The following is a 14,678-nucleotide window of genomic DNA, read 5'->3' as shown; positions in this document are numbered from 1 at the left end:
CTCATCTCTTAAATATAGAACTGTTTTATTATATCAGTTTAAATCTCACAATTTGGGGAGAACACAACCATTATTGGTCTTCATTATATTTTCTATTAGGATCATGTAATTAGAGAAAGATTGCCTGATATTTATATGACCAAGAATTTACATTAATTAATTAGCATGTAAATGGCTGAGTATTCCACGGAAACATGTGCCCTTAATGTACTCCTCAGTCAGAATCAACTGAACATAGTTCGTGACAAGACTGGTCCATTTTTGATATCGCTGTTGAAACTTAATGCGGTTATAGCTTGGACTTTGCTTTGTTCATTGAAAGTAATTAGATTTAGGTCTAAATTGATACTACAGACACTACTGGACCATATCAGCAGTTTCCAGATATTAACTCTGTCGTGAGTTCTATTATTTTCTGACAGTATGGAAATTCTAGAGGATTATCCGCAGGTCTTGCTATGTGATTACAGTTTAGACTTTATCATACTAGTACAAGTAGACGGAATAAAGGATTAACAACGCAGCCCATGTTTATTTATGGGCTCACTTGTAGAGAATGTACATTTTTTATCATAATTACTATGGATAGTTTTGGAGTGTTACGCTGTTTTATCTTGTTGAAGATTTCGTTCTTTTTACCGTAGTATTAATGGATTGATCTGTTTCAAGAATGAAATGTAATTAAGTCATGGTTATAAATATTAATTTATATACTTGTTGTGTAAAACAATTAATATAGTGTTTTGAACGAACCGATTCTCTCTACCGTCCATTTTAAAATATAGAAAGTGGTGTAGATACTTCATTTTATATCTATCAAAAATGTTCTCAAGAAACTTTTTTGCCACAAATGGTAATTTGGCAAAGAATTAATGATGAGTATTCTGAAACATTCCGAGAGAATGTAAGAAGTAAGCGACTCATTAAACATGTCTGTTAAGAAGGGTTAAAACTTTTAACTACTCTTCTACTTCTCTTCGAAATTATAACAAGGTTACATCTATCTAAAAATAGGACCAAATAAAATTGCCGGTTTGTTGTACATAGCTTGAAACTGGGTGTAAAAATGTGTTCGAAAGAAATAAAGTAGGTCTTGTCCTCTCTTCAATTTGACTGCGTTGTAAACTGGTTTTTATTGATTCCAATCCCTTCCACAAAATGTCAATTATTCACTTTACTGAATTCGTTGCACATCCTCTGTGCTATATCACATTATTTAATTTGTGATCATGAATTTATATTATGACTAGAGAATAATTAAAATTCCTTTTTGTAAAACTGTGCAATAAATACATGTATTTTAGGGAATTTGTGCTTTATATTGAAAAGCAACTAAAAAGAAAAAAGAAACAAACAAACAAATAAGCAATGGTGAGCTCCATGAAACAGGAATGTAATTTCATTTGTGTTAGGTTGTGACAATGGGTTTGAATAACGATCAAAAATATTTAATTTTTCTGATGTCCTTAATAATTTTAAGAATAGCATTGGACATTTCTAATAAAGTCAATGGATCTCCAGTTTCGACGATAAGTGTTCAGTTGTTCGACCAACTAAACTGCTTGCTCAATGAATTATCAAGTAAATGGTCGAGCGTTTTATAGACACAAGTAACCTCAAAGTAATTCTCAGTCTGAGGTGCGGAAAAGTTCCTGGCTTTAAGGTTATCACGAAAGGCGTGGTTGGAGGTCCAACTTTCCAAGTTCTTTTACAGGGCTTAGAAAAACTGAAGAACTACAGCAATGAGTGTGTGAATCTGAGAGGGAAATATGTTGAATAAAACTATAATTAACTGATCCTCCTGTATTTTCTTTTACGCAAAGCCAGGATCTTTTCAGCACCCCATCATACATTGCTAGCAAGAGTAGATCTTTGAATTGAAGGTGCAATCAATCCGACGGGCATCCGAACAGTTTCTCGTCTACATAAGTTCATTCATAAGGCTCCGGTTAATCTGTGACTATGATAAAAGATGGTGTGTAGTCGTATGTTTAACTTATTCCGCTATTGAAGCTGTGTAACCTCTTATATAACTGTTTATTTTTCAGCTAAAAGTCTGGGAAAAATTTCGAAAAATTTCCTTGTTGGATTCGGAACATTTGTTGACAGAGCCGAGTTACCTTTTACCCATGACAGGTAAATATAATTCGAAAAGTTTCCTATTAAGTTAGTACAGTTTCGATAAAAAATACATTATCAGATGTCATTAATTCATTAAATATTTTGGATTATCACGCTAACAGTTAATTTTAGACAGTGAATATAATTGAATTAATTAATAACAACTGTATATTAGTTCGTATAACGCCTGATTATGTTTATGATAAAAAAGTTTAGTTGAAAGGTAATTTGTCAATTTCAATAAATAAATAAAAGCAAGTAATAATAGATTTTTTTTGTAATGAGAAACAAAACAAAACAAAGAAACCCAAAAAATAAAAAAAAGACTAACAAAACAAAACAAAAGGCAAGTAATTCAAGGTCGACAGCAGATTTGACTACAAGCTAATATGAATATAAATAGATATGAAGTAGATTGTACTCTAGGTCTCAGTTTCATGGAGAACTGTCAGAATCCAGAATTAGACATTTGACAAAATGTTTGAGTAGAAAAAGATAAATAATATCACACACACACATTTACACAAAGGTATTAGAAATATTTCCTTCCCATAAAGTGTTCCTGTGAATTGTTATAAAATTATATCATGTTTTTAATGAAGTGTACATTTTTTCCAGATTGTTAAACATATCTACTTTATTCACCAATCGCGTGAGTCTCACCACAAACATAACATTACTTCAGGCAAGTGAACAACTTTACATCTCTTTGAAATTCGAATTCCTTTGATGTGGTATTTTCTGGGTAATAAAAATAAAAATTTGCTATAAGTTTAGAAATTGAAATCTTTTATCTTTAACTTGTTTTAGTCATTAGACTGTGGCAATACTGGAGCACCATCTTGAAGGGTTCTCATCGAACGAATCGACTCCAGTACATACATTTTAAGACCTGGTGCTTATTCTATCTGTCAATTTTGTTTAATCACACAATTAAGGGCGATGGAAACAAACCGAAACCAGTTGTCAAGCAGTGGCGATGGGCAAACACAAGACACACACACAGATACACACGCACACATAGACACACACATACACACACACAACACAGCGGACTTCTTTCAGTTTCCGTCTACCAAATCAATTCACAAGGCTTTGGTCAGCCCGGAGCTATAATAAAAGGCACTTGCCTAAGGTGCCGCGCAGTGGGATTGAACCCGAAACCATGTGATTGGGAAGGAAACTTCAAACCACACAATCAGTTTAACATATATCCCGTGAGCTCAGTCCAATAAGTAAATAGTTAGTAGAATATTAACTTGAAATTTACGAGAAGCAGTAAATTTTCACTGTTTGTGCCTGATGGTTACTTTAAAGATATTTAAAATTTTAAACTTCTAATATTGATTTCATAGATTGGCAGAAGGCCGTATTTCTATAGAAGTGGCAAAGTAGGTCCATCTGTCACTCGTAGATGATTACAGCTTATATGTTCGACCCCGGAAGGATGAGCAAACAAGGTCAAACTCTTGTCATTGAAATTCATCATCAAATTCTATGATTTACTGGATTCTGCTATTCCATTATCTCTCTTCTGTCATAGCATTTTAAGTTCAACATTAATTCTAAGTGAACAATCTTTAAAAAGACTAGATATACCATTGATCACATTTTTGAATAACAAAAACGGGGCTACAAAACATTATGTCCTCGGAGATTTCTGAAAGACAAGATTTCCCAAGTTAATGAGAATCTAGCCTGATGTGTTGATGGATTTTCCATGGATAAAGACTGATATTGAGAATGTATTGGTCAGTATTGGGGGGAAAATGTTTCTTAAGTTGTAAAAATGAATGAGGACAGCGACGAAAAAAGAAATCAAGAATTAATCCTTTACATTTAATTGCATGTTCGTTAGCAGATTTATGGAATTTATCACCTGCAAGTGACTCTTAATAGGGAAAAAATGAAGTCAACACTACAAAAATTGAAGGAAAACCTCATAAATTATACTACTTTCTTATTTACTGCTGTGCGTTCTGCGTCACGGTCTTGCAGTCATATACAGTCCTTGTATACATTTGCAGCTGTTTAACTATCAAAATAAGGATTAAATATATTTCGTCTATTATTTGATTAATGCTATAATGGGAATAGGGTGCATTATCAAACAATAGATTTATTTGTGGTATAAATATAATAACATGCTTGTTTATTACAGACTGAAATGAATAAAGATATAATTGGTCGAAGTGAAGATGAACCGGAAGCTGGTCTAGATGCAGTTCTGCAAGCTATTTTGTGTCGTGTAAGTCTACATATTAATTTATCTCAAGGATCTATACTTTAGATAATGTAAACCATACCATTTTACCCGTAGTGTACCATTGTATTATGGAATAGAAACAAACAGTTATAGTCTTGGACTATAACCATTTAGTTGTTGAGTTAAAATCCACCGCAAACATTTGGTGGTCAACCAGGAAAAAATACATCCTTACTTTATTCTAGATCTAGATGGTGTGAGTGGGTGAAGAACTTCTGGAATAACCATCCACTATAAACTGGCTTCCAAACCACGAAATATTTCTCTTTCATCTACTTAACATTACAATGAATAGAATTAGGTGCAATACAATATTTCTATAGTTTTGGAAATGGTGTTGAAAGAAGTGCCATTTAGATTTCAACCATGGCTAAAGTTTCTATCGCCATAGCCCAAGCTTCTGTTATGTACATAATCTCACCCATGACCCAAGCTTCTAGATTCCACTGTAGCCCAAACTTATATCATTACGTGAGCTTTCATAATGGTTCAAAATTCAGTTATGCCAAAGCACTATTATAGGTCAAGATTCTACTGTGGTCCAAGATTTTATTGCGTTTACAAAACGTGCTTCGTAAATCATCAGCTGATTAATCAATTAAGACGATGAATATGAGCCAAATGATAAGGTTTTGAACACAGCACAGTGATACTGACAAAACTCAGCCCTCAAAGTGCTATTCTTGTGGAATGGTGTCTCACTGACACGGACAAGTGCGGCTGCACGTAAAGTGGTTTGTCATTCTTCAGATAACAACACATTTGCTTTATTTTCTTTGCAGGATATCATTGGTTGGCGGAAATATTCTCGAAAACTGCTCTTACTTTTCTCTGATGCATTCGTTCATTTTGCTGGAGATGGAAAGGTAATTATCGAACCCAAATTATAAAATATGTTTCTCTAGATATTCCAAAAGCCAAATTCTCATAAATTATTTCATTCTTGGCTGAGGGATTAAAGACATATTATACCAACGAAATTAGAATTAGAAAAATTGAAATAGTTACGGTCATGCATCAATTCTACTTCCGTTCTGTATCCAACACTCACACTTACCGCATTATATATATTATATATATGTGTGTGTGTGTGTGTGTGTGTGTGTGTGTGTGTGTGTGTGTGTGTGTGTGTGTGTGTGAATGTATATGTATGTATGTATATATATGTATATGTCATAATAATATAGATTTAATCAAAAGATTAAATGTGGTACTTAAAATGTTTGAGGCACCAGAATTTGGTAGGGTAAAAACCGAAACCAAAATCAAGAGATTTGGTGAATAAAATTTGAAGAAAAGCAACAAAAATTCAATAGATTATAGCAGTACGTACGTTTCGTACAAATTTCATTTATTCATGTAGTGAGAACACTACATAAAATGTACAATGAAAGTGTACTCCTCAGCTGCATAATGGAATTTCATTTTAGAAAGTAATTTTGTAGATGTGTGCAAAAAACAAGAGTAGGAGATGAAGAAAATACCATCTTGACTGGGCTGCCATTCAACAGTCTAGACACAGCTGGTCGATGACGTAGCATTGGCACAATTCTTGAAGGTTTATACGATAGCACCAAACCGAACCACTTTTCAGGCAAGTTGCTGGCGGAACTATTGTTTGCTCGAAAAATAAAGTCAATTTTCGACAAGCTGCTACCAGTAAGAAAAATAAATAGGGAAAACACTAAAAATTCGCCAAAAAGCATTTTAATATCGGTGACAAGGTGTTTTTCAAAATATATAAAAATGGAATACAAGGTTGGGAAGAATAGGCAAAATAGCATATATGATAAGAGGCAAAAAATGGGAACACAAAAGACATTTAAACCAGATAAATGATAGATATACAGAAAAAAGAAAAGCGATACCCATGGATGTGTTATACGCACTTTCGATGTTCCAACGCCACAAGAAATCGAACATAGGAGAAGCAGCACAAGAAAGAGGAAACAAACAGAACGAGTGGAAATAATGCCTAAACGGAAGAAATATTAAACTTCTTAAGGAGGAAAATCTCAAAAGGGAGATGCGATGAAAGAAAGATAAATAGAAAAAAATAGTAATATGAGCTTCCAATGGAAGTCAATCCCAAAGGGGTAGATGTTGTGGCGAGAGCCATTGTTATGAATATTTTTTATCATATTAATACGCCTACTATGATAGGAATTGTTTCTGCTTTTAGACTCCACATTCGAGTTACCTCTATTTCCAGGTCTTTGTATTTTGAAAGTTTCTCCGTTTCTGTTCGAGAAACGTTGTCCTCTTTTGGTATTGATACATCGATTAGAAAGCATTCTTTACTTCGTGATCTCTGACAACTATATCCGGCCTTAATTTCTCTATCTGTGTGTATTGGCATATTCCAGAGTATGGTTGCCTCCTCATTTTCTATGACCTTCCTGGCGTGCGCCTATGCCATTTTTTCTGTTGTTATTCCGTAGTGTTAACAGAGCTTCCAGTGTATATAGGTTGACAGAGCTTCCAGTGTATATAGGTTGACAGAGCTTCCAGTGTATATAGTCTGTCGTGTTTGTGAACATATTCTTTCTTCGCCAGGACTGGGCAGCCAGAAACAATATGATATATTGTTCCTTCTCCATCTCCACATATTCTGCAGTTACTTGTATTTCTTTCATTACACGTTTTTTGTAATTTCCGGTGAGAAGGCTTTGATCTTGTGTTGCAATGAAAAATTCTTCAGTCTCTGCTTTGAGTCCTGAGCTTCTTAGCCATTGTTGGGATTTTGCTTTGTCTATTTTTTTCTGTTTAGTTTAACCTAGTATTTGCCATGAAGGGGTTTCACTTGCCATCGTTTTATCATATGTTGCTGTTCCAGTTTTAGTTATTATTATTATTATTATTATTATTATTATTATTATTATTTTTATTATTATTATTATTATTATTATTATTATTATTATTATTATTATTATTATTATTATTATTATTCAGTAGTTTTATTTTTATAACGTGCTTTCACTTCACTACCGAGCGCAGCTCTGTGCGCCTTGGGTATGTGCTGTGGTTTGCTGTGGTGCTCTTATGTTTACTGTATTGAAAGTGTTTTGCGTAGGATGTGTGCAGTACCCAGTAGTGCAATTTTCTGTATGTTATATATATTTGTAAGTCCTGCTATTTTTGTTATGTATTTGTCTGAATATTTTTTTATTATACCTAAGGCACCTACTATGATAGGAATTGTTTCTGTTTTTAGATTCCACATTCGAGTTATCTCTATTTCCAGGTCTTTGTATTTTGAAAGTTTTTCCATTTCTTTTAGAGAAACGTTGTCATCTGCTGGTATTGATACATCAATTAGAAAGCATTTTTTTCTTCATGATCTTTGACAACTATATCTGGTCTATTTGCCTTAATTTCTCTATCTGTGTGTATTGGCATATCCCAGAGTATGGTTGCTTTCTCGTTTTCTGTGACCTTTTCTGGCGTGTGTTTATACCATCTTTTTTCTGTTGTTATTCCATAATGTTGGCATAGCTTCCAGTGTATATAGGTCCCAGCTCTGTCGTGTCTGTGGATATATTCCTTCTTAGCCAGGACTGGGCAGCCAGAGATAATATGATTTATTGTTTCTTGTCGATCTCCACATATTCTACAGTTACTTGTTATATTTCTTTTCATTATGTGTTTTTGGTAATTTCTGGTGGGGAGGTTTTGGTCTTGTGCAGCAATTAAAAATCCTTCAGTCTCTGCTTTGAGTCCTGAGCTTCTCAGCCATTGCTGGGATTTTTCTCTGTCTATTTCTTTCGCATTTAGTTTAGCCCAGTATTTACCATGTAGGGGCTTTTCTTGCCATCGTTTTATCATGGTCCGTTGCTGTTCTAGTTTTAGTTTGGATTTCATTTGTTTTATAGCTTTTGTTGTTTCTTCTTCTTCTTCTTCGTATTTGTTAGGTAGATTGATTTCTTGTTTGTATTTGTCAGCTTCCTTAAATACTGAAAACAGTTTTTTGTTTAGCTCGTGTTTTGTGGCTATTTGTATTAGTTTCCCTTGCTTCTGGAGTAGGTATTTTTGCAGTCCTATAGTGGTTATTTTATAATAGTTTTCTAGCTGTATAAGACCCCTGCCACCTTCTGTGCGTTGTATATATAGCCTTTCTATGTCAGATTTTGGGTGGTGCATCCTATATCCTGTCATTATTTTTCTTGTTTTCCTGTCTATTTTACATAGTTCGTTTAGTGTCCAGTTAAGGATATTGTAGCTGTAGCTTATAACTGGGACAGCTAAAGTGTTGATACCCATTATCTTGTTTTTAGCATTGAGCTCTGTTTTTAGTATTGATCTAACTCGTCTATAGTACTCTTTCTTTATTTTTTCTTTCATTTGTGTATGTTGTATCCTATCTAGTTCATTGACTCCTAAATACTTATATGGTTGGCTTTCGTCTAGTTCTCTTATTTCATTGGCTTTATCTAGTGTTATATTGCTACTTTTAACTAATTTTCCTCTTTTCAGGGTTGCTTTGGCACATTTTTCTAATCCGAATTTCATTTCTATTTCCTTGGTAAAGCCGTGTACTGTCTGCAGTAGTGTTTCTAGCTCTTTGTCGTTTTTTGCATATAATTTTAGGTCATCCATATATAGAAGGTGGCTGACTGTTTTTCCATAGCATTTGTAACCGCATCCAGTTCTATTTAGCAATTCTGTTAAAGGTGTGAGTGCCAGGCAGAACAGGAGTGGAGAGAGCGTGTCTCCCTGGAATATTATTATTATTATTATTATTATTATTATTATTATTATTATTATTATTATTATTATTATTATTATTATTATTATCGTCATCATCATTATTATTATGATTGAGTGAGAGAGCAGTGCATGCCATCAAAGTGACACTGGGGTAAAATATCCGAAGCATGGTATACCTATCATGACTACCCGTCTGATAAGGGTACATCAGGCACATGCATCGCGCGACATGGTGATCTTATATCAATATAAACAACACTTGACCTTGCAGGTAGTGCTTAGTTAGAAGTTTCTTCAGGTCTAGCCCATCCCGCTCAAATGGTCCTTGAATAAGAGTTGTTTAAGGATGTTTCCAGTCGTGAATTATTGAAACCCCACAGAATTCCTCTCAGCTATGATGCCCCCTAACTACTTCTGCCCCTATGCACACATCATCAGCCACTAAGAGACATGCTCAATTGGTTAAGGTCAAGCAACTGATAAGCAAATCTGTGGTATTGAGCAGAATATTTGCTGTAGCCCATCTTTTATACGAAGAGAAAACAGTGTACATGATAACACTTCCAATCAGTTACGATCAGAAGCCCCGAGATCCACTGCCTGGTACTGCATCAGGACATTTATTAATGTTGGAAGAATGGCTAGTGTGAAAGGACCAATTCTGAGCGTGCACCTGTAAACAAAAGGAGAAGGGCTCTTACCCTGTTGTTCAGGCACCTGTGACTTTTGTGGGTTTTTTCACGAGGTCCTTAATGTGCCTCCTCTATTGGGAGTTTTAAATTGTTTAATTTTAATTATTATATTGTTTACACGTTGTAAAACTCATTGTATTGTCCTGTCTTTGTCTTTTATGTTGTATGTCTCTTAATGTAATTTTATGTAAGCCTCTGTGGCCAATAAACGATTCAATAATAATAATAATAATGATAATAATAATAATAATAATAATAATAATAATAATAATAATAATAATAATTATTATTATTATTATTATTATCCAGTAGTCTTATTTTTACACGCGGTTTCACTGCACTACCGAGCGCAGCTCTGTAGGCCTTGGGTGTGTGCTGTGGTTATCTGTATAACTATTGTTATCTGTATAACTATTGTTATCTGTATAACTATACTGATACTCTATTCAGACTAAAGGAAAATAACCTATTTGACCCATATACCTAGGGTTTTAATTCCTCAACATTTTGATAGTAGTAAAATGACCTGGTACCACTCTGACCAGGGAAACCTTTATAATCTAATACTTTTATAGCCATGTCCATGCATACTGCTTACACCTTCCCTTTCCTTAGAAGTAATTGTCCCTTATGCTATCACCACTAGATAAGAGACAAAAAAAATCAGAGACAGAACTTTTGTCTAGAATCAATTACTAGCCTGATAGACTCGGCTATGTCAAGACGGATTCATGTATTCTTCCTCCCACTTGGATTTTTATGTATTCTTTCTCCCACTTGGATTTGAAATGCTGCCACAATTATAATATGTCTATTCTACTGTAATTTTCTGCATTTTCGTGCAGCTGAAGATTGCTCTTCATATTGCATTTAATGTAATGCTCGCATTACTTAAATAAATGGAGTAGCATGAAACGTGCGTACTGCAATCATCTTTGAAATCCGTGTTGCTTATTTTGATTTTTTGACCACCTATCCTTTTGGAATGGTTTTTGTATAATACCATACCATACGATATTCTGGTGCCTAAACATTAGTACCATATTCAATCTTGAATCTAAATCTAAACCTTCTATATATATATTTGTTATATATTTAAATAAGTCCTGGAGTTTTTGTTATGTATTTGTCTGAATGTTTTTAATCATACCTAATTCACCTATTATTATAGGCATTATTTCTGTGTCTAGGCTCCACATCCAGGCTATCTCTATTTCCAGTTCTTTGTATTTTGAGATTGTCTCGTTTCTTTTAAAGATATATTGTCATCTGTTGGGATTTATACGCCGATTAGAAGGCATTGTTTAGTTGATCTCTGACAACTACATCCGGTCTTCATCCGTGATCTCTCTATCTGTTTATATAGGCATATCTCAGAATATGGTCGCTTTGTCATTTTCAGAGACCTGTTCTGGGGTGTGCCTATACCATCTTTTTTCTGTTGTCATTCTATTGTGTTGGAATAGCTTCCTGTGTATATAGGTCCCAACTCTGTCGTATCTGTGAATATATTCCTTTTTAGCCAGGACTGGCCGGCCAGTCCTATTTCAGAAGCAAGAAAGACTAATACAAATAGCTACAAAACATGAACTAAAATAAAGACTGTTTTCTGGCTTTAAGGAAGCTGATAAATTAAAAAAAATCTCATAGTACTTAACAACTATGAAGAAAAAGAAGAAATAAAAAAAAGCTGTAAAACAACTGAAATCCAAGCTAAACCTGGAACAGCAACATATGATAAATCAATGGCAAGAAAAGCCCCTTCATGGCAAATATTGGGATAAGCCAAACAGAAAAGAAAGAGACAAAGCAAAATTCCAACAATGGCTAAGAATTTCAGGACTCAAAGCAGAAACTGAAGGATTTTTACCTGCAGCATAAGATCAAAAACTTCCCAACAGAAATCCCCCAAAAGACACAATGAAAATAAATACAAGTAACTGCAGAATGTGAGGTGATGGAGGAGAAACAATAAATCATATTGTCTCTGGCTGCTCAGTCCTGGCTAAGAAGGAATATATTCACAAACACGACAGACTTGGGACCTATATATACTGGAAACTATGCTAACACTATGGAATAACAACAAGAAAAAGATAGTATAGGCACACGCAAGAAAAGGTCACAGAAAATGAGAAAGCAAACCTATGTGGGATGTGCCAATACACACAGATAGAGAAATTAAGGCCAATAGGCTCAATACAGTTGTTAGAGATCACGAAGAATAGAATACTTTCTAATCGATGTATCAATACCAAAAGATGATAACGTTTCTCTAAAAGAAACGGAGAAACTTTCACAATACAAAGATCTGGAAAAGAGGTAACTCGAATGTTGAGCCTAAAAACAGAAACAATTCCTATCATAGTAGGTGTAATAGGTATGATAAAAAATATTCAGACAAATACATAACAAAATCACTAGGACTGACAAGTATATATATAACATACAGAAAATAGCACTACTAAGCACCGCACACATCCTACATAAAACTCTTTCAATACAGTAAAAATAAGAGTACCACAACAAACCACAGCACATACCCAAGGCACACAGAGCTGTGCTCGGTAATGCAGTGAAAGCACGTGACAAAAATGACTACTGAACAACAACAACAACAACAACAACAACAACAACAACAATAATGATAATAATAAAAATTTTGACACAACGTCAGGAAGTTTGGAGAAGGTGTCTAGTCAATTACATCGACCTCAGTGCTCAACTGGTGCTTATTCTATTGACCTTAAAGGATGAAAGTTAGAGTCGACCTCGGCGGAATTTGAATTCGGAGCGTAAAGACAGACGAAATACGGCTAAACATTTTGCCCGGCTTGCTAACGATTCTGTCAGCTCGCCGCCCTAATAATAATTATAATGATGGTCGATTTCGATGTGTGAGTGTTTGGAGGAAAGGATTTAAAAAAACAAGAAAAGCAAAAATGAAAAAAACAACTTTAAAAATAAAAGCAGCTGCATCTATTTACGATAGATGCATGAATGTAATTTGAGTTCAGGTATGGATTTTGATATGAAGTCACATTGGGGATAGTGATGATCTTGATTTTGATTGAGCAAATGTGTCTGTTGATGGTAGGGTATAATTCTTTTATTCTATTTCTTCAACACAAATTGTTTTGATGCATCATGACAGATTTTATGCCATGCAGATCGATCGCGGCAATAACTTTCCCATGATGTCAAATTAAGATGTAGAGATTTTAGTGACTGCTTCAATTTATCCTTATACCTAAGGAAGGGTCTGTTTTACCGCAGTATCCCTCTACTTATAGAAGGGTGAAAGTCGTAGGTGGTGTATTAGAAATTCAGATGTGGAGCAGTGTAGAATATCAGTATGCGAATGCTGCTAGAATTGGTCTAGAGAGGAGGTGTCTGAAAAATGTCATAAGGTCATATTCATAGGGTAGAATTTATAATAGGTTGTCTATTGTATAATATAGAATAATGTGAAAACGCGTGGCTTAGTGGTTAGGGTATGCGGCTTACGATCACAAGGTTGTGAGTTTAATTCCCGGCGACGCGTTGTGCCCTTGAGCAAGGCATTTTATTTCACGTTGCACCAGTTCACTCAGCAGACAAAATGAGTAGTTTCTTTATTTCAGAGGACTGGCCTTGTCATAGTCTGTGTTCACGTTGAATCTCCCTGGGTACTACGTTAAGGGTACACGTGTCTGTGGGGTGCTCGGCAGGCTGTTCCGTTGATCAGATCAACTGGAACCCTCGTCGTCGTAACCGACGGAATGCCAATATAGAATAATATCTCGTAAATGATTATTAAATGAATGTCAACATATTTTCAGGTTATAATAGAAAATGTTTTTCAGGTGGCTGGTCTTGTGATTCCCAACGATGAAAAATGTCATTTGAATGAAGCTGGAAACTACGTAAGGAATCATATGGTACGATAAATTTTCTCTCATTTGGACATGTCGATGTAAAGAAGTTAAATCTAAATTGTTAACCCAGTTCCTACTGCATGCATTTTACAATTTAAATAAACCAAAAGCCCAATGAAAAATAGCTATTAAACAAACTTTTTACTGATGTCTACGTACTTGAGATATCAATATTATTACATATAGTATATTTGGCTATGAGCATCTTATTAATCCACTTTTTAGAATTAAGTGAACATGGATCTGAAGTGATCTAAAAGAAGTGGAATTGACAGACTCATTTGTAAAACTCCACAACGAAAGAGGTTTCTTATTCTCACCGCAAATATCGTTGATCTGCAATAATTGTCTAATATAAGATTATTGTAGAATTATTCTCGTTATTCTGAAAGGGTAATGAAAATAGACACATTCGGATTGTGGACGATAGTAAATGATATGAAAGATAAAGTAAATGATCTTGAAAAAGTTGTATGTCTTGAATATGAACACAATACTGGTGACAGGATACGCAACTATATCTAAAAAAAAAAACCTTAAAGAATTTAAAGAGGAAAGAGTTATAGAATTTTGCTTCTCTGCTGGGTCTGAAGGAAAGAGTAGTGACCAGTGCCTTCGCAAGCCCTCTGAGACCGTTTTTATTGATGGTACTATTGTTCTTCTCGAATCATTGTAAGTCAACACTTGAAAGACATGAACAGAGAGAAAGAGAAAGAGTGAGAGAAAGTGAGAGAGAGGGAGAGAGAGAGAGAGGGAAAGAGAGAGAGGGAGGGAGAAAGAGGAATAAATGACCAGGCATATCAATTAGTGCGGGTCTAAACGTTTGAACACGACGAGGGTGATGAGAAGAGGAGAGATTGTTAAAAATGAGTCGTCAGAAGAGTGATGTTTCATAGTGAAATAACAGTAAGCGGAGGTTGTATGAATGAATTCAAGTTGAAATTACAATGCGAACACTAAGAATACAAAATCATC

The 14,678-nt window shown here is 34.6% G+C and overlaps 1 protein-coding gene across 2 annotated transcripts in view; it reads left to right on the top strand.

The window, feature by feature from the left end:
- Positions 1-14,678, top strand: part of LOC106872647 (integrin beta-3) — an 82,512-nt gene that overhangs the window by 42,214 nt on the left and 25,620 nt on the right. For both annotated transcript variants that reach the window (XM_014919709.3, XM_014919708.3), the window contains 5 exons: positions 2,049-2,136; positions 2,740-2,806; positions 4,283-4,369; positions 5,170-5,253; positions 13,632-13,706. In XM_014919709.3, coding sequence (XP_014775195.1) covers positions 2,049-2,136; positions 2,740-2,806; positions 4,283-4,369; positions 5,170-5,253; positions 13,632-13,706 — 401 coding nt within the window. The remainder of the gene's footprint in view (positions 1-2,048; positions 2,137-2,739; positions 2,807-4,282; positions 4,370-5,169; positions 5,254-13,631; positions 13,707-14,678) is intronic.

This window comes from Octopus bimaculoides, chromosome 8, assembly GCF_046866305.1.
Source record: "Octopus bimaculoides isolate indiv1 chromosome 8, ASM4686630v1, whole genome shotgun sequence".
Classification (NCBI taxonomy): Eukaryota; Metazoa; Mollusca; class Cephalopoda; order Octopoda; family Octopodidae; genus Octopus; species Octopus bimaculoides.
Note: the sequence above shows the minus strand (reverse complement) of the source record. Positions and strands in the feature narration are given on the sequence as shown.